The sequence below is a fragment of the Anoplophora glabripennis genome, unplaced genomic scaffold (assembly GCF_000390285.2).
Source record: "Anoplophora glabripennis isolate ALB-LARVAE unplaced genomic scaffold, Agla_2.0 scaffold183, whole genome shotgun sequence".
In the NCBI taxonomy this organism is placed as follows: domain Eukaryota; kingdom Metazoa; phylum Arthropoda; class Insecta; order Coleoptera; family Cerambycidae; genus Anoplophora; species Anoplophora glabripennis.
The window spans coordinates 474524-500535 of NW_019416293.1; the positions used below are offsets into that span (position 1 = coordinate 474524).

General features: G+C 30.8%; 1 protein-coding gene across 1 annotated transcript; it reads left to right on the forward strand.

Moving 5' to 3' along the window:
- The first annotated feature begins 2484 nt into the window (after nt 1–2484).
- On the forward strand, nt 2485–25107 carry LOC108912297 (ATP-binding cassette sub-family G member 4). The gene is made up of 11 exons (XM_018717498.1): nt 2485–2951; nt 10066–10183; nt 13606–13798; nt 15391–15536; nt 16919–17157; nt 17212–17316; nt 19532–19674; nt 19972–20140; nt 23643–23743; nt 23892–24044; nt 24144–25107. Exons 1-11 carry the CDS (start codon nt 2672–2674, stop codon nt 24486–24488), a joined length of 1992 nt encoding a protein of 663 aa, XP_018573014.1. The 5' UTR covers nt 2485–2671; the 3' UTR covers nt 24489–25107.
- Nucleotides 25108–26012: the final 905 nt, after the last annotated feature.

The window sequence follows — 26012 nt, forward strand, 5'->3', positions numbered from 1 at the left end:
ATTCAGTTAGTCCAAAAACGTAGGTAGTAATTTATGCATGTTATTTAGAATAAACATTTTACTTTCTGTTGTGATGAAAACGTTGATGTTTCTTAAACAAATTGCAGTGGTAACAATGAAATTTGTTACCTGTCGGCATTGCGTTCATTACTGAATGCTATTTCATTTGCTGTCATTTCCTTATAAAAAAATANATATGTCAGACAACTCCCATAAAGGTTAATTGCCATGATACAAAACGTTATACCAAATTCTTCTAGCTAGAAAACAGCCACACTGAAGGAAAAGGAATATCCACACTGCGAAATCATTTATGATAAGGCCACATCTGTATGTAAAATCAAATTCTCGAAAAAGCCATTTTTATGCCCTCAAAATCTTGAAAACCAGATCTCATGGATACAAAAAACTTCGTCCCACTGTTTTAGAGCCGATTCTAGTGATTTTTATCAAACTGAGACAAATCTAAGGTGACCAAGTGGATATACCTTATGACTATTTTGCTATCCTGACGAAATACCAACCTGATAATTTTGAGATATGACCTTCAGCTGACCTTAAATATAAAAAAAAAAATAATTCAACCACGTCTTTGAACGTAAAATTTATTGTTCTCTCAGAAACCGGGGACAAAAACTGTATTATCATTTAAAAAAAACAAAAGTTGACTTTTAAATAACTTTGAACATTAGCTACCTTCTTCAAACGGATTCGGATTCAGCTAGTCCAAAAACGTAAGGATATGATGGTTTAGTTCAGGGGTCGGCAAACCGCGGCTCGCGAGCCGCATGCGGCTCTTTCAAGAGACAATTGCGGCTCTTTCAAGAGACAATTGCGGCTCTTCAAGTTCCCCTGAAAATTAAAAGCGGACATAAAGACGCGTATGGACTCCCGTATCCCAATTAAATTTGATATAAAATGTAAAAAACAGAAATAGAAATTCGTGGCTCTTTGAAATTCATGAAATCGATGTTTTTATTGCAGATGGCTCTTCCGGCTTAAATGTTTGCCGACCCCTGGTTTAGTCTATCGCACATTGATAATTAAAAAAATAATCTTTGGTTTCATGTCAACCGGTAACATCTAAAAAAATCAGCTTTAATTGATGCGTTGTTTTTGCTTCTCAAAATAATCATTTTATCACACACTCGTCCCAAATATACAGCTGATAAACTTACACTGCTTTTCCGGAATTTATAAGGTCAGCCAAAATTTAAGAAAGAAAGGAAATTTTACAAGTAGTTTGTTTACTTAAGAAGTCTAAAGGTTGTTAGTCTCTTGTATCTGTCGCACGATATATTCACTGATATACACAGCAAATACAAACACCAACTTTAAATGTATGCCACCGATATTGTAAAATATTCTAAGCCTATATTATGTAGAAATAGTTACCGCAATAAGTGTCGTTGATACCGTAAAAGTAATTTACGATGTTTTGGGTAAAAACGTTGGACTGTGAATAATCGTAGAGGCAGACAGAGACGCATGGGGGTTCTAATCTTATCTTTTTTGATATTGCTACCGTCAACTGTAAGAATTAGTGAGCAAAGTCTATTAAATGTGTACATTAGTGATATTTCATTGTTTTTTAGTGACAAACGGTGTGTTATTTAATTTTTTTAATTATTTTAACTATTTTCAAACAACAGAACAGAAATAAGCATTGAAAAACACCGCAAAGAACATTTTTAGTATCTATAAAACTACACACCATTATTTATATTTTTCGTTTAAACATTTTAAATCCTTTTCTATATATTGCTAATAAAAAGATAATAAAAAATATCATTAGCTAAATACACCACAAGCACGTTTACACATAACATACGAGTATATTTAACGTTACAAAAACCTCCCTGATTTCGTTGTCAAAACCAATTAAATTGGCTGAAAGTCAAATGTGACAGCCGACTGCCTTTTGTTTGTTTATTTACTTTGGCATATTGATTTTGCTGTTAAAAATATTCAACCAACAATGATCAAAACTTAAGGAACGATTCGAGAAAATTACTTTTATTTCCAATATTTATACAAAACCTGTTAACAAACCTTTACGGATGTTGATAACAGGAAGTGAGATACCTAACAGTATATTAGGAAATAGTGTTACATTATACATCTAGTTCTTTTTATTTATATTCATTTTAGTTAGTCCTATTTATTTAATTGTAGCATAGAACTACTTCTTACCCTTATGTTTTGTTTGTTTTGTTTAAAAACATTAGTACTTATTTCATAGTATATGTATTATATAATAAGCATATAATCTCTATAAAAATTGATACTAATTTTAGTTTCTTATGTTGTTTAGAATAAAAGAAACAGATAAGTTAGCAAAAACATATTTACCTACATATTTTTTATCGGCGTTTTTCAAAAAAAAAAAAAACGATTTGGCCCCGATTTTGATAATACCGCCTCAAACACGACGACTCTTGACTTCTAGCGCGGTAATAGACGATGTTATAAATAAACAAAACAGCGCGTTTGTTCGCCAGTTTCATTTAAACGTTGAGATCGTGCGGGTTGTATTACTTTCCATGAACAGATAACGCCGCGCTCGTTTTTCTGACTAAAATCCGTCGCTGTGAACCCTAAATCAAACATTAAATTTTTCAGCTCATGTTTCTTTCATAGGAGTAATTTTCACTGAAACGCGAAGCGGACGATGTCTATCAGGGAAGACAGAATTAAACCGAGCAGCAGCAGTCCGCTAAAATGCTGTCAAAGCAACGACTCGCTCACGTCGTTGTCCGCCGACGACGACGACGGGGTCGTTTGTGAGACGAAAAACGTTTTCGTGACGACGCCTGAAAACAACAACAATCGTTTCCTTCAAGCGCAGATGAAGAACCAGCACCATTTCCCGAAGAAGCAGGCTGTGGACCTGAAGTTCGAGAATATCACGTTTACGTCTTGGAGTTGGTCCATCACGAAATTCAAGAGAGGTGAGTTTTTCTCTGATTTAGTTCATTTCATTTTAGTTTAGAATCGCAAAAATGCTTATAATTTGTTACGAAACTGATGTATGGCGTGACCCATTTCAAATAGAAACATCGTTATAAAAAATGTATTTATTGATTTATTTAATAATTGAAGTTATTTGATTTATCATTTTTTTTCTGTATTTTATATTAGAGTTTATCATTTCTGTTGTTCCTAAATAATCTAGATGTTTCTCGCAAATCTGCAGTTCCAAATCAATAAATAATTTTTAATTTTAGTGGATGAACCAATTATAATGAACAAAAAGTAACAAAAAAAAATACAAATATTGATATGTCATTAACACATAAAAATTGGACATAGTTAAATATTTTTTTTTATTTGGAACTGCACTTCATGAAAAAACACATTAGTGAACATTTTATTTGTCTCTTTATAATAATTTAGACAAAGGCAAGTCATAAAACTTTTGATATTAATTTTACGACATTGGGGAGATGCAGTATCCAGTGGCGTAGTCAGATTTTAAATAAAAAATTCAGGCTATCTTTAAAAAATATTAAATAAAATACCTTTCGATATAGGTCACACTGTAATATATTGCATTTTAACTAAATTAACTTAATTTCGATTTGCAATATCATTGTACAAGCTCATTATTTTTTATACATTTAATCTATATTTTTATTTATTTTATTACTGAACATTAAACTGATAAAAAAACTGTATAATACGTAAAGTACAAACAATTTTAATCGGTAAATTTTTGAGGATTAAATGTTTTGTTGGTGTCATCTCGGGTTGAGACGCAATTCAATATAAATGCTTTCTCAAAAAGTTATGGATCGTATGGATTTTTTTTGTTTAATTTTTTAAGATATTTGACAATTTTTTTCCCACCCAATTATGACTCAAAATTGTCATTGCCATGTCGTAATATTCTTACATGTAAATTCAGTATATAATATTAATTAATTTTTATAAGTATATAAAGTATTTTTGTAGTAACAAAAAATATTAAAAAATATTGTGAAAAGTTTGAGAAGCAATGTTTTAATCTTACCAGCACGATAAGGATAATAAAATTATGATTATCGCTTTGATTTCGACTTGATTTTATTAGATTTAATAAAAAACAATTAAGCGAATCCAGTTTAAAATACCGTTTTATAACATTACAGTAAACTAAAAAAAAAATAAATACATTGCAAAATGAAAATATGTCCAGAATATGTACATACCTGTAATTGATATAACAGTACCATAATTATTATGATTGAATTAAGTGGACAGCAATAAAGAAAAACTTACTATTAATTCAACTAAGTATACGATAGAAAGAAATTGTTTACAACAGGCAAAGTATTATAGAACTTAGGAGGTGTATAAGTGAAGCTTCTTGTGTACAAAGCAGGTTGTTTACTTTTTCCAAATTAGAGAGTGCCGGTCTCAGGTTTAAAGAATTATTAATGTATTTATCTACGAATCCTACTCTCATATTTTCCCATACGGTAAATACATCTAAAACACAAATTCTAAATTCTCTGTAATCTATTTGAGTTGCCCCGTTAGAAATTATTATTTACGCTTATTGAGTATTGCAAATATTAATTTTAGATCAGCACTGTTTCGATAAGGAAAAAGTTGTGTAGAAGCATATACTTACGTAAATTAAAATTTTAAATTGCAGACAAATAAGTAGATATTATACCTGTTAAGTTAACTAATTCCTTCACCAAAAATATTAAGAACATAAGTTTTTAAGAAATTGATTTTTCCAATTTTCAATTCTGTTGATAGTATGAATCATACATCAAATAGGTACTTACATTTTTTTTTATTCTCCATTTGTCAGCGACCTTAAGACTAGTTAACAAATACGAACACCCTTATCTCGTAATTGTAATTTGTCATTAACCAGATTTGAAGATCAGAATATGACCATGACATACATACATGACAAGAGATAATATGTATATCACTTCTGACATACTGATCCAGTACGAAGAGGAAGGATTTCCCAACAAATTGACAATAACCTCCAATGAATGATAATGAAATATCGTGAAACATTAATCAAAATTGTAGCACGGAACAGAAGAAATATATGAAAGGAAAAACAAAATCATTTCAAGATCATGACTGTAAGCATTGCATAAATATATCATGAGTTAGTTCTTAGAATAGCGCTCTTTTTCGTAAAAAAAAGTAAGTTGTTTTATGTGTTTATGGAGTATGGAATGTTCTAAGAAAGAACCAGCTTGTTGTGTAATATTATTTGAATTGGCAAGATTAAAATCTGATTTTATGCAAAGAATAGATACTACTGATATTGTCTGGAGTTTCTTATTTGTGGCATAATTTCCTTTACTTATCTATTTGGTATTTTGATTTCTGTGAACAGAATTTAAAAAAAAATATGAAATAAAGGGTTGTTTTCATTGATTTTTAAAATTTTGTTCACCGGTGGCACAATAAAAGAATATAACGCATATATAAATTTAAACGATATTTAATAACAATCTCTTAATTACTTAACTAGCAATTGTGCCGATGAAATCATATAGACATATGGCTAGTAAAAAAACATGTTTGTTTTTACAAAAATCGTACTCATTATCATATTAATAACAATATAGCTTTCTAATCAACGACAAAATCTGCAACTATTTACAAATATGAATCAGTTTTAATATGAAAACATTACGTTTCTTATCGGTATGTTCTTTTGAAGGTTCTGGAATGCTACCAAATTGAAATAAAACGTCTACCACTGCACATGCCTGAGTTAGTTGATAAAATTTGTCTGCCGGATAACGTTTGTTATTGAAACCAGCTGTTCGAGGATAACAAACAGTTTTGTTAATGTTTCAAATAACTTTTAAAGAAAAAACCTCTGAAAGTGTTGGCAGAAATTATGTTTTTTCTAAAAATAAAAATATTGTTCATTCCGATATGTTACTGGCCTCCTTTATCTCTTATCTTGACAGAAATACGTGTACAATTTATGTTATCTGAAATATTATAACAAAATGCGAATATTTTTGCTTTAAAGAAGCTAAATGATAGTTTAATAAGTTTATAAAGCCCACCACTTATGGCAAAATATGAAATATCCCATGCAGAAAATCAAGACTAGTTTTAATTTTCTCACTTTCGCAACGCTGTTTGGTATCACGTGTTGTATTGACCTCATATACATATTTTATCAATCTATTGTTCCACACAATAATGTATTCATTCATAATTTTCCGTCTTGATATAAAAAATATATAACATAACAATTACTTATTCATTGTAAAAAGTGATTTTTTTACTGTCGAGCCGATTTTTTTATAGAAAAAGCGTATATGGCGCGCTTTCTTAATCGCAGGAAAAGTTTTCATTAGTGAAGCATAGATTTTTGCGCCATTTCAGTATGGAAGCATATTAAGCTATTATATGGGCTGAAATATCGCAACTGCATACAATCAACTGACATGCTTAGGCGGTCAACCAAAAACCTATTATAGAAACGTAGACATTATCGACATCCTTCAAATTTCAAGAACCGGCGATTCGCTCTATTTTGTGTATTCATTTGGCGCATCCATATATGCAATAAAAAAAAGATATCTCAAAATACTATTTCTGTCTTCTTTTTATTGAGAGGATGTTGACAATGAGTGTTTATTTATCTGTATATTCTGCTCCAATTGCTAACCACTGCTAACAATAAGTGATTTAATACAAAAGTCACGCAAGTCATATGTATCTTTTACTGGAATCTATTACAAGGTTCCTCGACGAGTTTCAATTGAAAAATTGTCCGATATACTTGTTTTTACATTTAAAGCGAAACCAACTGTTTTAACTGCAAAATATCGGCTCGTAAAAAATTATGTTAACGGCTATCATTGCTCAATACTGGCAGAGCGAGATAAAAACTTACAGAACGTACACTGAAACAAGTTCATAGCCAGAGATCAAGAAATATTGGAAATGTTATAAATTTTGCGTTTACTCTGTACATCATATATTTCCTTGATTAAATGTACCTATTATTTACAATATTGAGTTGGTAGGCAACCGGCAGGCGATATCTGTTGCAGAAATCAAAATAATTTGATATTCTCTAACATTAGTGCGTTGAAGTATTTTCCTAATAATAAATCATAGCATGGCTTAAAAGCTTATTTTTTATAAACCTTCTTTGTTTGCACCATTTAAATATTGGTAGACTTAAAAAATAAACTTATATATGAGAGTAAATCATATCCACTTTGCAGAACAAAACTACTAACTATGGAAAATAGCTCACGATCTACTGTCGTTTCCGGGATGTATCGTATTGACGAATACGTCTTACAATAGTTATTATATGCTAATTACCCTGGTTTTAGTTTAAAGTCGGTGTAGTCATTCGTACACTAACCATCAGATATTCTTGTTTTATTCCACATTAGAGTTGAAATCATCCCTTACTAAAGCACAAATACCTACTATGAAACTGAAGTACTTACTTTTGTAATATCCAGTAATACGTATTTATATTTAATTATTAATATACGGACGCAAAAATAAAAAATTGGAATTTTTTTTACAAATTATAAATTACCTATACTTTTTTCCATATTGTATGGGCGGTGTTCGCTATTTTTTTTTAAAGGAAAACGTTTTTTAATGTAATTTTAATATAACACATTTTTTTTGTCCCTGTTTAAACTTAACACTGATACTGAATATGTACCAACATTCTTTAATATTTTACACTTTTAAACTTGATTAAGATTTTCTAAAACCCTCATCGGCAGATTCTTATAAATTCGCTGAATATTACGTATAAAAACGTCCCCGTTAATAAGCAAATAATCTAACAACACGCCAATTTAAGCCAAGTGGAAAAAAAATCCTACCAAATAATAGTGAAAATTTGGAATAATCCCAGTTGGATTTATAAAAATAGATTATCCTTCGAACAGCTACCGTATACCTTATTGTATAGGTGGGAATTATGTAAAGGTTACAATAAATGAGATAATGAACATAATGTATATTGCAAATAGTTCTTAATAGTCTGAAGAGTAAAAATTGAAATATAATTTTGTCGAAGTAGAAACTATTGTCTGCAACTTCTGATGGAAACAAATGTAGAACACTACTGACTATCTGTATTTAAATCTGTACTGCTAAAAGTTAATGATATGTTTTAATTAATCGGTTCCAAATTGATATTAAATTTGCAAACAAATAACTTTAGAAATAATTGAAGACGACCCAACTTAAAATTCACTAACTATAAACAAACGGAGCGGTAAACATAATTAAGATAATCGTTTTTGTTGACCCTTTATGTTACGGCTTTATCAAAAATTAAAAAGTTTGACTAATTTGGACATGTAAAATTATGCATAAAATAAATAAGGCTCAGTGTCCTTCAATGACAAACGTTATTGCTCGCTTGTTTCGCAAGACATAAACAGATTATGATTTATTTTTGTTTTTGATTTTGTTCTAAAGTGTTGGTGTAACATTTAAAAAATTTAAAAATTTAAATCTACTAAATAGTAACCAATGTTTTTATAAGCACCCGAGAGTGACGTGCGTACCTGAATAAAAGTGCATGCAATTATGAAATGCAGTTTGTAGTGTCACACAATCCATTCTTATTAACTAATTAAGTTAACAATATAATTTAGTGTCTATTCATTGTCTATTTTATGAATATAATATTTTTCAGCAGTTACACATAATTGGAGTCCAATTTTACATTAAATTCGTAGACTTTGAACAAGAAAATAACGTTGAAAATATATTTCGATAAATTCTGTTCCAATAAATTTGCATAGCAAATTTTAACCTTCGCGTTAACTACCTATATGAATAAATTGTCACCTTAACAATACCAGGATAGAAGGTGATTGAATTATTAATTTGTTTTTCTGAGGACTGCAAGCAGATTTTTTTTTCTGTCAAATTAATTTTAAATATATGTATATTTCATCAAGTAAATTATGATCCAAGCCATTAAATATTTGTTTATCACAAAAATTTATATAAATTATGTGTGTTAATATATGAAGGTAGGTGTTTAACAAAAAAAAAATGACGGAATAAAAAAGGAACATCATGTTAATTTGCATTATAATCTAATCTGCTCTAAAGAATATAAACTCTCTTTTCAGGAAAAATAGATATTTTTTTACTTTCAATAAAAAAGTTAACAATTTTAATTTTTTAATTGTCAATTTTAATTAATTACTTACAGATCACAACTAAGAAAATAAAGAAACATAATAATTTAAATCATAGCAGGTGAAAGTGACAATCATTAGTATCATTACAATGAAACTGTCACTATGAAAGATGCCTACTATGTGAAAATGTTAAAAAAAAGTTACTGTTCCGAGCCATACATTATTGAAAAAATAATTATTTCTGACTAAACTACGCAGAATTCGAAAAAAAAAGCAGATACATTTTTTCTTCAAACAAGTCTAATTCATTAAAAAATAATATTACTTTCTTGATAATTCAAAGGAATACAAAAAATTCGAAAAATTTATGTTAAGAGTAGTTACAAAACTATCCTTGTTTATAACCGATTTTGATTAAACTTATGGTAGTTAAAGACCCTTATGGTATGATTACAATTTTCATTCCGTTATCTTACAATTAATAAGAAAGTTATTTTAAAAAATATCCAAATGATAAGACCCCTTTGGAGGGCCATATCTCAGTAACGGCGCTCCGGAGGACCAATGTTTATAGGAACCTTTTTTACTATTTTTGGCTCTACTTTCACCCCCTTAAATTTTGTAACAACTTTTCCAAACACCCTGTATATTTTTTAGAGTAGATAAAAAAACCTTTTGAAATTCATTAATTTTTCTGCTCGTTATGACTTTTTAAAATTTCTCATATCATCCCTTAACTTCTAGTCTCCCTAACTCTATTATAATTTTAATAGTAAAAAAAGTCAATGTAATATATCTGCGTTAAACTTCAAATAAAAACATACACAAAACATTGCTCAACGTAAATTTACTAAACATGGATCCAAAACCCTATGTTTGTTATGCATATTGTGAAAATTTATAAAACGGTAGTATTATAACAGAAGTCCTTTTGTTTCAGAAGTTAAAAAGATTCTTCATGGCGTGTCTGGGCAGTTTAAATCTGGCGAATTATCGGTCATCATGGGACCATCCGGGGCAGGAAAAAGTACCTTACTTAACGTACTCGCTGGTTTCGTGTAAGTATTCCGTGATAAACTGTATATACAGTATACAGACTTAAACTGAAAGCGCTTATACTACTTTTAGAATATACACAAATTATAAACTTCGTCAAATAGACACTAAAACACGACGTACGGTTAATAGGTATGCTGGTTATTATTAGCAACTTTCTGTAATGCTTTATGGTTTCAAAGCTCATAACAATAATTATACACAAATATACACAATTAATCAAACCACGTGTGTAATATACAATTAAGAAAATGTAATTTCTAATTATCTCGTTTTGACAGTTACGTCAATTTACTAATAGAAGAATCGTACCTGAATAATTACTATCAAAGTTCTTACTCGTAATCATATAGTTAAAAATAATATCCTCGTGAAGGTGTTTGTCCCCACCACAACACATTCAAGCTACTACGTTAGGAATACCTTGAATATCCCTTTTTTCAGCGGTGCTACTAAATCGTGCAATCAAAGATATTATTATTGTACTACGAATAAGGTATAGTCCCGTACTACATATTTATTCAGTACTTACTGCTATTTATGTACCAAGGTCTGCACCAAAACCGATTTAAAACGTAAATTGAATTTAAAAACTAATTCTGGATAATTAAAAGCATTTGTTATGCGAGAAACAGACATTAGGATAGTAACTAAACCTAGATAATTTAAAGTATTGGGTTTCTCCATTCAAGATAATCAAAACAAAAATACCTACACATTACGTATGTAGGTACCTGCCTGCATATAATTAACGTAGTCATCACGAAGTTTGTATTAAATGTCGTCGACGATAATAATAAGACTTTTTAAATATGTAGTTATACTGACAATTTATAAATAATTTAATGTAAACTAGGAAATTAATTAATTTATAATTTGTATGGCAACAGTTTTTGTTAAAATAATTATAGTTTATAACAACACATTAAAATAGATATCTACTTCATTAATAGTGATTAAAAAATAAAGCTTCTCTGTTGATATACTAATAGGTACATATGTATTTTACCTCAGACTGTACTATACAGGGTGTTTTAAAAAATGGTACCATAAATTCAGGAGCCTGTTGTTAATAATGTTTCATACAAAAATTTAGCCATATCTTTTCCAAAATACAATCGAGGGTATTGAAATGTGGTAGATATTTTACCATCTGCTAGATGTCACTCGCTTCAACCTACTCTTGTGACATTTTATGATAACTTTTTTGAGGTTACGTTCGCTACATGTTATAATGTAAAATTTTATTTTACTTAAAATTGAAATCGCTTCCTTAAAAAGTTGGCTTTTATTTTTTTTATTCTATTTTAACTAATACACTAACATAGTTTTAATCGTCAAAAACTAATAACACCTGATATATTTAGTACCTTCAATAACTTACCTGTGAGAAATTTCATAGCATTACATTGTTTTTTGGAAAATATATGGTTAAAATTTGATTTTTAAAAATAATTTTTCACACCTTGTGTCTCGAAAACAAAAGACGATAGGCACATAGTCTATAATAAAAATATATGAGTATCGATCTCTGATGCATGTTTTTTGTAAAGCGTTCTATATAGTATTACAGACTTGATGTCTCCTCCTTAAACCTTAAGTAAATGCAGGTTTTAGGAACAAAGTATCGAATTAATCTAGAATCTTTTCAAAATTTTCGGTTTTAACATGGAAATTTCCAAGAACGGAATTTTCTGTCGAATTAGCGACTACAGTTTGTTCGTTTGATTTCATTCTGTTAAGTGAATAATATTTAACTTTTCCCGATGTGGGAGTAAAAATATTTCCGCAGGATAAATAAAGTGGCAACTTAGGTATTTACAACGTAATGCCATAATAATAATTGATACGGATAAAGTCAGAACGGATATTACTAACAGTTTTAACTAACCAATCGTGTAAAAGTCGAGTGAACATGAATTTTTCATTGCCACTTTATTTCATTGTCAACTGGCGTGTATAAACTAACTCGATTCATATATAGGTATCTCTCACTAGTTACGAATAAAATGCTGTTTTGAAATTCTTGCATTATAAATCAGATTGAGTTTTGATGCCCTTCTAACAGTTTACAGGTAAACAATAAACATCAAGGTGATCTTAATGTTGATAATTATAAATCGCTAGATTTACAATGTCAATTAGCACTTATAAAGTTGATTAAGCAACACAGGCTGCGGATGTATTTATTTGATAGTCCAGTGGTCCAGGGACAATATCCTTCAGCTCAAGAAAAAAATTTGTTTGTAAGAAAACGTGTTTATTTATTAAAAAGAAATGTAAACGAAGTAATCTAGGTCAAGCGCCTTGCTCTTCTTTGAGTGCAGTACACACAGTTGAATAAACTAAAGAAAGATAAATAGAAATCAGATATAGCATAATCCACACATACAAAATAGAGACAATACGATTTAGTCACACGATAATCCTTTTTCTTCACGTGTGTGGTTCAGCTTGTTACTTTCTCCATACTAAAACATTCCCAAATAATAGAATTCTCGCGTCAAAATTGCTTCAGCAGTAAAAAATATACTTACAATAGACTAACTTTCGGTTATTTACTAATTATGTATCCATGTTTCCAAACTGGTTTACAATCTAAGACCTACTTAATCTTCTCAAAGGCGCAGGCGGTACAAAAATGGCATAGAACTTGAACTATGTGTTAAGACACACTAGACTCGTTATTGCGTAAACAGAATATTTATCTGAAAGGTATCACCGTTATGCTAGGTCTTGGCATACTACTCATCACATGAGATGAAACTCGTGTGACATTTGTTCAGGTCTGAAATACCATGTTAGGGATTAGAAAATTATATGAAACAATTGCTGTGGGTTTAATGCGATATTTCATAGCGAAACGATTTGATAACAAAGTGGACTAATATAGTTATAAAACAGTGCTATTGCCGATGTAGAATATATTCATTTATTGTTATTTTAAAAATCATAGGTCTTTCAAACATCATTTCAGCAGACAAAGTATTACCAGATATTTCCTGCTACCGTCACTGTATTGTTTAAAATTCTGCACACAAACTTTTACACGAAATACAGCTGCGTAAATGAAGAAGCATTTAATCATTTTCTTGTGGCTTACGATGTTTTTAAATGATATGAAGACGTCATTCACATATTGACATCGAGGTGGTGTTCTTTTTAAAATTAATTGATTATGTAATGAAGGAACCTTTATTAAGTTTTGTAGTGATATTATCCAAATCATTTCAAGAATTCAGTGATCATTTTTTCGACAATTATTCTTAAATCTATCTGTGACATAACCAGTATAATTAATTTCTTCATAGAAAGAACAAAGATGACCTGTGGCTGTCGATTGCATGACAGTCCTGCGCAATTTTCGATTAGAAACCTTCATTTTTTTTACCCTCGCTGTACGAAATATCGCTTTCTGTTGCAGAACTAGAGGAAGCACCGGTATCGTGAAGCTCAACGATACCGTGAGAGATGGAAATCCGCGTTACAGGAAATTATCCGCCTATATACCACAAGACGAGGAATTGCGTTTGGCTTTGACAGCCAAGGAGGCTATGACTTTTGCTGCTCACCTGAAACTAGGTTACGGAGTATCTACGGAGTACAAAACGCAACAGGTAACGAAGTGGGTTGTTTTATCGATCTATTTATCTCTCTAGATGTGGCTGATGTGACTTTGCAGTTTGCTCAATAATAAATAGGTTAAACTAGAATAAATTTTTGAGTTGCCTACGTCCTTACGTGAAATGTTTTTCATTACCGAATTCTTACGAAGAATAAAGTAGCTGTAGACGTGGTGATAAAGCAAAATATCAAAGAGGTGGTAGTTGTGTAAGAATCTTATACGGTTGGTATATCGTACATCTTACGCAGTTACATATTTTAATACTAATTAAATTATAGCCCCGAGGTTGAGCGATGACCTTAAAAATATGTTGCATTACATTTTTTTTTTATTAAATAATTTTAGATGTCACTTTTGTTGGTGATTCAAATAACTTTTGCCCAAGAGGTTATCATTGTAAAGTGCATGTTTTGGATATTTTCTTCGTGTCTACGTACATTTCTGATCGTTTATCTCCTCCTTTTAAAGTTCAGCTTGTATCTAAGGATATTTTGAATTAGAAGATGAGTTTTTCAGTGAGTTTGTGTTATTAGTAATCTATTGATCTTTGCTTAGGATTTTTAGAGTATTATCAGTGATATTTACTATAAATTAATTAAAATATTTTAGTCACCGTAAACATTAATATGTTTATAATTTATTGCAGAATATTTTAAAAATGTAAACATTAATTAATGGAACTGTTTCCAGCGATAAAGATAGCAAAAGCTGCCATGACATGAAGAAAACAATTTATGAATTATTTCAATTGTATAGCAAGTATTTTCCATAGCAGCGGAAATATATGAATACCATATGTGTGCATGTGTGATTAAAGCTATTTTTTGCATTAAAAGTATATATATACATTAACAGCTAGCTCAACGAGATGTATATATTTGATAAATATAAGTATTCTATCCTTGTCCTATTTTGGAGATGAATAAATAAAATATTTTCTACGTTAATATCTAAGATTATCATTATTATTATTAATAAATTAATTATGTATCACTATCATATCATATTTGTCATAAAAATATTGTTCTTGAAACTTATTAACGTAAAAAATGTAAAGCCCTTACAGGTTTTGATAAATATTTATATTGCATGGAAAATAAACATGTTTAAGTTTTGAATATCTAGGCACAGTTTTCAACAAAAAAATATTTAGATAAGAAACGGTTCCTACAACGTACACGCAAATAATAATAAGAATTTATAATTATTATGGAGAATATTTACGTAAATCGGGTATTTAACAAAGCAATTGTAACAGTGAGTACTGAATTATTCATTTCCATACGTGAGACTAATGTAAAATGCCAGCAGTATAAATAAATTTCATTCTGAACCTTTCCTTATTTTCTCTTCGCACCGTCATTATTCCTCTGAGATGAGCGGCAATTGTTCAAGAAAACAACTGCTACGAATCAGTGTATACCCGACGTTTTTAAATTATTACTAATCATCCCACCAATTGAGTTGGTAATAAAATATGAGCGTAACAAATTCGACCTCTGTACCCGACTTTACAACAGAAACAAAAGCATGTTTGTTAGGGTTTCAAGGATTGCACTATATCACTAATGTCGATTGTTGTAGGTTGTCGAGATATTGGAATTATTAGGTCTAGACCAATGCCACCACACGCTGACGTCGAGGCTTTCGGGAGGCCAAAGGAAAAGGTTGGCTGTGGCTCTGGAGTTAATCAGTAACCCTCCCATATTGTTTCTGGACGAACCCACGACGTAAGTTTATGTTTTTCGAGCAATTCAACAAGGAGAATGAAATATGTGACAAAATTTCCCTGTATTGCATTAGACAGCCTGAAGCAACTCAACAAATTAGACAGAAATACGTTAACGCGTAAAAATCGGGCCAAAAGATTTCTACATTGCTGAACGCTGTAGATTAAAATTGTGGAAACGGTGTCTGCAGTTGCGAAAATTCTAATTAAGATAGTAAATAATTACAGTTGGTAAAAAGTCTCGAGGTTTGTTACTTCATTTGTTGTGAACAAGTAATAAAATTATAATTACATTTAATGGATGTCGACCTACTTATTATTTTAACGATAAAACACGAAATTTTATTACTTGGGCGTCATTCAAATTAAAACAAACAAATTCACGAAACCACGTCCACAGTCCATAGTGTTTGCATTTTCTGTTTTGCAATAAAGGCAAAATTTTAATTAAAGGATTAACACCAAGAAATAGTTAACTAAATAAGACTGATATAAAAAAAATAACAAATAAGCATAGCATTGTTATAGCACGAATAGATAAAAAAGAAACAAAAAATTGAAGGACAAGTTTAATGGAGTTGCAAAGGAAATTAGAAATAATAATTTTCAAATAAGAAAAAGTATGGTGTCTAAGAAATAGATTACAGTTATGTTAGCAACATGATGGTGAACATTTCAAAAATCAAGGTTCAACCTTAAAGGTTTTTTTTAACGTATTCCTACTAAAATAATAATTTTGTTTACATATTTTTTAATTTTTATCGCTTATAATTTTTTAATATCCATTTATTATTTACTCTAAAATATTAAAATTGGAATATTTTATAGCTTATTTTGAAAACAAATAAGTATACCTAGAAGTATACCTACAAAAATATTTAAAATAGTTTTCTCTCCCACCATATTTACGATACTTATAATTGAAATGAAGAATTATTAGTAATATAATTTAGTAATTATTAAATGTAAATAAGTTTTAAATTTCCTTTTTTATTGGTATATTTGAGGGTCTGTCTCTTAAATTTCCAAGACAAAGTTTTCTCGAAAAAATGAGCCAATTATTTCTAATTTATTATTCTTTACGCGATATTGTCTTATTATTTACCAAAGAAATTGTTTAATTAGGAATTTCGGTATTATGTTTTTCAAAGCATAGTAACTAAAATAAAATAGGTTCAAAATTCACAAACGTCAATGAAAACTTCAAAACGAATTTTGTCGTTGATCGCGTCCCGTTTTGAACATTTCATCATTTCCGTTTGCGTCAACTTTGATCTACGTACCAGTTGAAATATATATATTTTTTATTTTTTTTCATTCATAAACTTCTAGCTGAAGTATATATTTTTCTTTTGGACAAATAAATTTGATTTGCCTTTTCAGTGGGTTGGATAGTTCTTCGTGCACCCAGTGCATCGCCTTATTCAAAAGGTTGGCCACGGAGGGACGAACCGTCATAGCGACCATTCACCAGCCTTCGGCCTTATTGTTCGAAATGTTCGATAAATTGTACGCCCTAGCCGATGGCAAATGTATATACGACGGCACAACCAGCAACTTAGTCAATTATTTAGGAAATTTGGATCTTCGATGTCCACCGTATCATAATCCGGCTGACTACTGTAAGTATAATTAACTGAATTATGATGAAGGGATAATAAATTTTGGAATATTAGTAATAGAAGTGGCCATTGGAGAACACGGGGCGGATATCTCACTGTTGGCCCACTCTGCGAGGGTAAATCAGCAGATGAGGGTGTGCGAAATTGGCACCGCAAAAGGTAAGCAAAGATCTCTCTAATTGAAGGGTTTGGTATAAGAACCAGTCAAGCCTATTTTCCAAAAGAGGCGGAAATAGTGGAAATCATTTCGTGTGCGGTCCTTTCTAATAAAAAATTATTTGTTTGGGTGTACCTAGGTATGCCTCCTAGACATCAGAACAAAGTGTGATTGAGGTCCTAAAAATCCATATAGGTAATTATTGACTGATCGAAAAAAATACATATCTCCAACGCTTTTTAAAAGTTATTGCTTTGGTATGAGCCAGGATTAAAAAATTGACATCGACATTGTACACACTGTCAAAAAAGTTACATATTAAAAATAACACTTCGGTTAACTTCAAACATTTTAATAACCGAAAATTCATTCAAGTACAACTACAAGCGAATGTTATTTCCTAATTAATATTACGGAAAAAAATAAAAACAAATACCTAGATGAATATATGAAAGAGAAGAAAACAAAATAATTTCCAAAAACTTTTGATGGTTCATAGGACTTTATAGACAAGGCGAAATCGGCGGCTTCGTATGAAAAAATTAGTGGATTCGATTTTTTTGCATAATCACCTCGGTGAGATGTCTCTGAATGAGGATCAAAATGTTACCGGCCGGTAACCTGGTCACAATTTTTTTAAACTATTTATTTTTAAAACAAATTGCAAAAATAACTTGTTTTGCTCCGGAAAAAGTATTTTGGGATATTCTAAACAAAATAGTTCCTATGCCTATGCCCCTAAAATCAACGGTTTCCGAGATATAAACAATTTAAAGTATGAAAAAATGCAAAAAAGGTCATTTTCAAGACTCAAAAACAGTAACAAAGAATCAAGTTTTTGATGTTACTAAAATTTAAAAGTAATCTTTAAACATACCTTGATAAAATACGGAGGACTGATTGCAATGCGTATTATTTTACCTATTAACAATATACATTTTGACTTGCGAGCCGCGCCACTCGGGCACTCCACTGTGCGCCGACCCCGTCAGCGCCTCACTTTTTCATATATCTCGACATATATTTACTTAGAGATTACTTTACTATTAAGATTATTTTTAAATTTTAGTAACATCAAAAACTTGATTTTTTGTTACTGTTTTTGAGTTTTGAAAATGACCTTTTTTGCATTTTTTCATACTTTAAATTGTTTATAACTCGGAAACCGTTGATTTTAGGGGCATAGTGCATAGGAACTAATTTGTTTAGAATATCCCAAAATACTTTTTCCGGAGCAAAACAAGTTATTTTGCAATTTGTTTAAAAAAAATTAGTTTAAAAAAATTGTGACCAGGTTACCGGCCGGTAACATTTTGATCCTTATTCAGAGACATCTCACGGAGGTGATTATGCAAAAAAATCGAATCCACAAATTTTTTCATACGAAGCCGCCGATTTCGCCTTGTCTATTATTAATTGAACGCATAACTGTAAACACCCGCTGTATATCATATCCTGGACAATTCTTTGTTTTGTATTATGGCACACGTATGTTATTAATGGATAGCTAATCGAAGTCACAAATGAAATTCAAATTAGTCATGCCATACGTAACGTTGGATAAATATTATCTTTGCCCTTGGCAGACATCCTTTTTGATAACTTGTCGAAGTAAATGCAAACTACATTTCAGTAGCAGGTTAAGAACTTTGGACCCTTGACCACGAAAATCTGAACGTGATTACATGATACACGCAAACATTTTCAAATACCGTTAACATTTCAAGCTTTTGTAATTATATAAACATATTTCGAATTTCAACGTTTTCTCGATGACTATATATTTTGCAATTAATTTTTAGTTCATGGCAAATCGCGCCATTATTGACAGTAAAACATTATGGTTTCTAAAATATTGGTAATAGCTCTCTATGGTTGGCTATTATTAGACACATGCACAAGCATTTGACATATTAGGAAAGACATTCTATTCTATCTGTTGATCTGTTAATATACTGATGTTAGATTTTAGACCTCAGAATGTCTGAACCTTTTTTTGTTCCTCCAAATTACATTTGTATCTTAAAAAAGGAGATGAAAAGATATGTTAACTTTCAAACATCACTATTTTGAGTAGCAGCCGTTTTTTACGTTTTTATTCGTGAATAGCGTTTTTAAACATCAAAAACATATTTCTAAATTGAATTCTTGCTTGTCAATGCTACGAGAGAGAATTTTTAAAATCCGTAATTATTACTACTTTCTTAATTATTTTAGAGAAAGAACATTTATTGGAAAGTTCATCAGAAACCAAAGGTCTCACTTTACCTACTGATGAAGCGACTCCAGTTCCTGCAGCCATTATAATGCAATTCCTTCTGCTCTACAAAAGGAATTTGTTAACTACAAGAAGATTCTACGTAAGTCTGTGCTTATACTTTTCATTCTAGTAATTCCTATAAAGTTTCAAAACATCGACTCAACTCACGATAGATATTTTATTTCCAATGACAACCTGCTTGGCTTCATTATTAAATATTTTCAAAACCGGGGAGGATGTTGCGATAGTTCCTAACCTAAATACACTTTTAATTATCGTTTGTTCAATTGTTTCGTAACATCCCACTAGAAACTTGAACCAGTGGATCAAGGGTGTTACCAAATAACAATTGCCTAGAATTCCAAGAACGCATAAATAATTTTTTTTAATATTTCAGCTTAACACTCTCAATAGGTTATTGGCGCACGTCATCATCGGCTTCATTTTCGGCTACTTATACTGGGATGTTGGTGTGGGCGCAAACACGATTTTAGCTAACTATGTTTATATCTATGGTACTCTACTTCTTACAGTATACACGGGGATGATGCCTGTAACACTATCCTGTAAGTATTACTTGAAATTATTTTAAAATCTACCAGGATATTTTTTTGATTCAGTATAATTATAATATAGGCCAGATTTTACTGATTAATAAAATGGGGAGGTAAATAACGAGCGTTCAAATAAAAACGTGGTCGTTGGTTCTGAAAATTTGGACGTAGGGCGTAGCGTATAGCAAATGAACTTAAACGTCATCTCGCCGCTTTGTTATTGAAACTGACAGCTGCTATACAGCTCGTTGAGAAATGAGGTTAAGTTGGTCGCTATAAGCTACGCCCTACGTCCAATGTGTCAGAGCCAACTTCGACCACGTTTTTATTTGAACGCTCGTTACAATAGTTAAATAGCCGGAGGCTCTACTTTGATGTAAAAATGAGTCATTTCATTAATACAAACCTTTGAACACGGTCATACATCTAACATCATTGCAAAAAAAAACGTCGGAGTTTGCATGAATAATCATGAATCAGAATCAGTTTTAATAAACAGATAATTACAGACACGAAGTTAATGTTAGTAAAATGAGTCATGAAATAACAGTGCTATCAGAAATGCCATTCTAAAACCATGTCTAATCACATAACAGTAATATTTGCGTCTTGGAGGTGAAGCATTTTTTAAAACTAAAAATTAAATTAAAACGTAATCGGGCGCTTAAACCTTAAAACAAATTGTTTATGTTTATTATAAGACTATATAAAAAGCGACCTGACTACATTTATTCAGCCTTAGTTTGAAACAGCACGTAGGATAAAAATAGTTATTGCAATATAATTTGTAACGATACTGAGCAAGAGTCAGAAAAAATTGGAACTTTTCATTTTCAACATTACCATTCGATATTACCATACAATGAAAATGAATGTGCACTTCCCCAACTGCCGGCGTGTGCTTAATTAAATTCAACTTGAACAAAATGAATTATTCAAAACCGTGAATAATTGCAAATTACTTCTGTGAGCTATAAATAGCATTCCGTGGTAAAATTAGTGCCTTGTTATCTGAGATGCTGCACATCGTTCAGCATGGTTACCTAACTGGGAAACTATTATCAATTTTGTCATACCCGAGACATGTGTCACTGGCGAAATGTGCGTATAATCATTTTGGGATGGTTGGATCCTAAATAAATGTGTTACACAATGTACATACCTACTTGTTCGTAGTTAGGTTTAGGTTAAAAATTTTGGTTAATTAGGCGTAGTACCTAACACGTCTTCTACCTATATAAGTTTCTTATTTTCATAATATATGCTTTCACTAAAAATAATGTGAAATACTTATGTATCTTTGTAAGTTAAATTTGATATGAAACAGTTGTATTAAATCCAAGTTGGTAATAAACAAAAAAAATAGGATAAATTAAATTTTTTGTGAACTCATTAAAATGTGTTTCCGGTAAGTGTCCTGTGTACTGTGTAGTGTTCTATGAAATGTAAAGGTTAAAATTTTGAAAAATTTTTTTTCTTGAAAACTAGGTTCAACCAAATAAGTACTTCAGATTCGTGTTCAGCACATTGAGAATGTGGGGATAGAAAAATTTTTGTGACGATTTGGGCATTTCTTGTTATACCTCGTATCCTAGTAAATAATTATCACTTTTAATTTTAGCGAAATGTAATAATTGCCAACATGTAAGAAATAAAATTACTGTTTCAAACAAAATTACTGGTCACATGACATCAAACAGGGTTCTCAGCAATTTTTCAAAACCAAATTCCCTGACATTTCCAGGTTTTCCCTGACATATTTTTTTAAAATTCCCTGACAAAAAGCAAACGAAATTTATATTTTTAAAAACTTAAACCAAAATTTGATAACAAATAAATGACATAAATAATTTTCATTTTATTAAAAATATTTAATTCAGCATTAAACATATATGATGTTAAATATTAACAAATATAAATATCTAACAAGAGATTTAACAGAAATGTCAATAAATACAACAAAAAACAATAAAAATAGATTTCACTGAATAACAAATATATAACTTTAATATATTTATTATAGGATGTCGGCAACATTTCCTTAAATATTTTTTCTCAAATGAGCAATTTCTGTGTTTGTCTATTTTCTTGAAGAACTGTTTGCAAATTATTGTTTTTTTCAATGGCTTTATGCCGTTTAACATGTGCTGCACTATTGAAATGGCTGGAAACAGCACGTCGACCCATATTGCTTAATTCAAATGTTTTATAACATAAACAACAATGTGCCTGATATTTATTTTTTTCTACCGACTTCAAATACTTTTTCCACTGTACTGGAGCAAGTTTTTCATCAATCCAGTTGTAATTAAATGTTTTTCGTTGAGACATTGTTCTAACCTAAAAAATGAAAAAATAAAATACATACAATATTTTCAGCTTTTTATTACCTTTTATAAACAGCACGTAAATTGTAGAAAAAGTACATACAGAACGTACAGATCTTTTTTCTATGAAAACGAATTTGTTTGTAGTGTTTTGTAGAATTCAGAAATACTACAATTTGTAAATCGTAAAACAGACAGCACAATCACCACGCAATTTATCTTTATCCTTTTTTACATACCCGCTCACAACGTTCTCTCTCACTGGTATGCACTCCAGATATATCCTTTTCTTTCTATTGATCTACGAGTACGTGTGATTAAAACAGATAGAAATAGGCAACTGGGTGCGTTCAATAAATAAAGAATTTAGACGCGGCGTGAGTGGCGTTCAGAAATGTTCCCTGACGACATTAAAAATTCCCTGATTTTTGACGAATATTGGCACTTTCCCTGACGTTTCCCTGACACAGCTCAAATTCCCTGACATTTCCAGGTTTTCAGGTTTTCCCTGACGCTGAGAACCCTGTCAAAAATAACTAATTTAGGTCTTTTTTGTAAGTTTTACATAAAAAAAACTTACCTGACCTAAACTGACTCATGTAGGAGTAGAAGATCTACTTGGGAGGTTGTTTCAGGAACCACAGTAACCACACACAACACACAATATTTTCTTTAAAAATTACCATTTTTTTCACAAAAACACAAGCATAACAGCACTTCTTGCAACATCTATATCTTAAGTCTAAAACTATAAAACTAATCCAAAAGCGCGCCAAAACGCCAAAACACTGACTCCAAGATCTCCCCTTCTTCTTCTTCTAAAAATTAGGCAATACGCAAATTCGAGCAAAATTCAAACTTTAAAACAGTATCACAGACAAAGCAGACTAAAAACTAGTATTATTGATTTAGAAAATACTGACAATGTTAGTATTTTTCTAAATTTTATAGTTCAATTAGTTTGGTATTTTGTTAGTTCTAAATTAATGAAAATTTCTTAGGAAAAATTCTCTAAATGTAAAAATGCCCATTTAATATTACGTCTCTGTGTATTCATTAAAATCTCCAGTCTAAGTGAATAGCAATAAACTTAAAATGATATAACAAAGTAAGGAAGAAATGAGACGTCAATCATTAGTACAACCAATAATTGCTAAAAGATAAGTAACTTCTGCTTTCTGTTTTAGTCCCAATGGAAATGAGGATTTTGACGAGGGAACATTTTAATAGATGGTATAAATTGACGCCCTATTTATTGTCTGTGATACTGGTTGAAATTCCATTTCAAGTAAGTACATCGTGTTAATATTTTTTTTGTACACTTAGAAGTCAAATATAGTTAATTTGATGATTGATAAAAATAAACTTTTTTTTTATTAGCAGGTACGTAAACTTTAATTCATCAATAGCACATCAATTTTATTTTTACTTTTCAGGTGATATGTGTATGGATTTATATTGCGATTTCGTATTGCCTGACAAACCAGCCATTAGACTTCAGGCTGTTCTTATTCATTTTATTTTGTACAGCAGGGTCCCTCTGCGGTCAATCTATGGGATATTTCATAGGATCCACCACTCCTATAAAGGTAAATGTCAGATCTAAATATCTAGTCTTAAGATTTAGTGCCCAAAATCTTGTGAAATTACAAAGAAACCTTATCGATTGCTATATCTTCAATTTTTAGGTTGCAGTATTTGTAGCCCCGGTCCTAGCCTGTTTCCTGTCCGTATTTGGTTTCTGCATACGTTACTATGATACCCCGCCGGCGTTCAGGTGGATATTTAATTTGAGCTATTATCGGGCGGCGTTTCAGAGTCTCGTGTACACTTTGTACGGTTTAAACAGGACGGAACTGTACTGCTCAGACGAGGAGATCTACTGCCACTACCAGGACCCCGTGAAGTTCCTGGGTGAGATGGACATGACCGACGTCGATCTTGTATCCAACATCTCTCTGATAGTCTGCACGTGGTGTTTACTGCACGCTGCGACTTACTTGACTTTGTGGATTAAGTTGAACAAGCGTTGAGTGGACGTTACGTAAAACCGTCGAGAGAATGGGTATATTTATTTTCAGTATCTTACACCAAAGATAATAGTTACAATAGTGGAAAAATGTGTGTTTAGAATTGTGCAAGGCTGTTTTAAAATTAGAACCATTCACTTACGGATACAACAGAGTTGATTGCGGAACTTGATTGATGTATTTAATTAATGTAGGTTATGTATTTTTTTTAACAATTTGATATTTTATATTTGCAGGGAAACAAATTTTTTTCTTCTAAAAATAAAAATTATTGGACGATTTTATGACATTAAAAGTTATTAACTAGTAGTTTTTATAAGTTTGTGATTTACAAATGCATAAGAAATTTATTTTTATATAATGTATTTATTAGGTAGTATTTTATAACGTATTGCATTGTACCAATGTGTAGGGTGACTGCTCTGGTTTCCGCTCATTTAATGTTTTTTTTTTTGTTATTTGTAAGCCGTAACAAGTTCATCATAAATCCTTTGTCTTGGGCTCGACTTGCTGTGAATCTGATATGGATATTCTGAAATCGCTAAGTATAAATATAATTCTGTTTTTATAACCTGAAAGATTTTCGAACAAAAGCATAATTATTAAAAATTAATTTTCTACATGTTTTTCACTAATTTCTCCTTGATTTCTACCATTTTTGACCATCCCCTACATTGAATAATAATTGGAATTAAAGGTTTAAAACGAAATCACAAAACTGGCAAAAAAATTTTTTTTTTTATTTCACTGACTTGTCATTAAGTTTTTGGAAGGCATTCTACGACTAAATGAACATATTTCAAGAAATTAAGAAATAAATGCCTATTAAATAAATTGAAAACCTCTGAGCCGAGACAGAGGCAGAGCTGGTTCTTTCCGTAAAAAAAAACGTCACAGTTTGCTTGAACAGTTTACTAAGGCTATTTGGGGGTGAGAATTTTTGATAAGAGCTTCGATAATGGGCTCTTAGGATATTATAACAAAAAAAAAAAACAAACTCGTACCTGTTATACATATTATATAGTTATATGTAATAGCCATTCAAAAAACCTAGAGGTTGCTATCACCAGTATGGTTACAATCGAAATGGCCATCCCGGAGTAAAAAACTTGCTAGCCTAAGAAGTGGTGCCAAAAAAAATGCAGGTAAAAAGTTTATGTGTTGTTGGTTGTCTGCCCCAAAGGGGTAATATATTAATTAATTCCTGCTCACCTCTATAAAATAATCTGGTTGAAAAAGGGTTCATTTTCCGACCACTTTATTAAAAAGTATCAAAAGATATCAAGGAATTTGGATAAAGTGGTGAAAAAAAAGATAGGCTTCCGAAACACTTGAAATAATTATTACAATCCACATATGCTCTACTTTTATCAATAACTAAAGGCTCTTCCTTATCTTTCATGTCTGAGCGTTTTGCAAATTTTCCTCCTCTATTACTATGATTTTTTAATGTACGAGTAAATATTTTTGTCTAAACTGCACGAGAAGAAAGGCATTCAAAATATCTTAAGGATCGTAGTCCTTCAA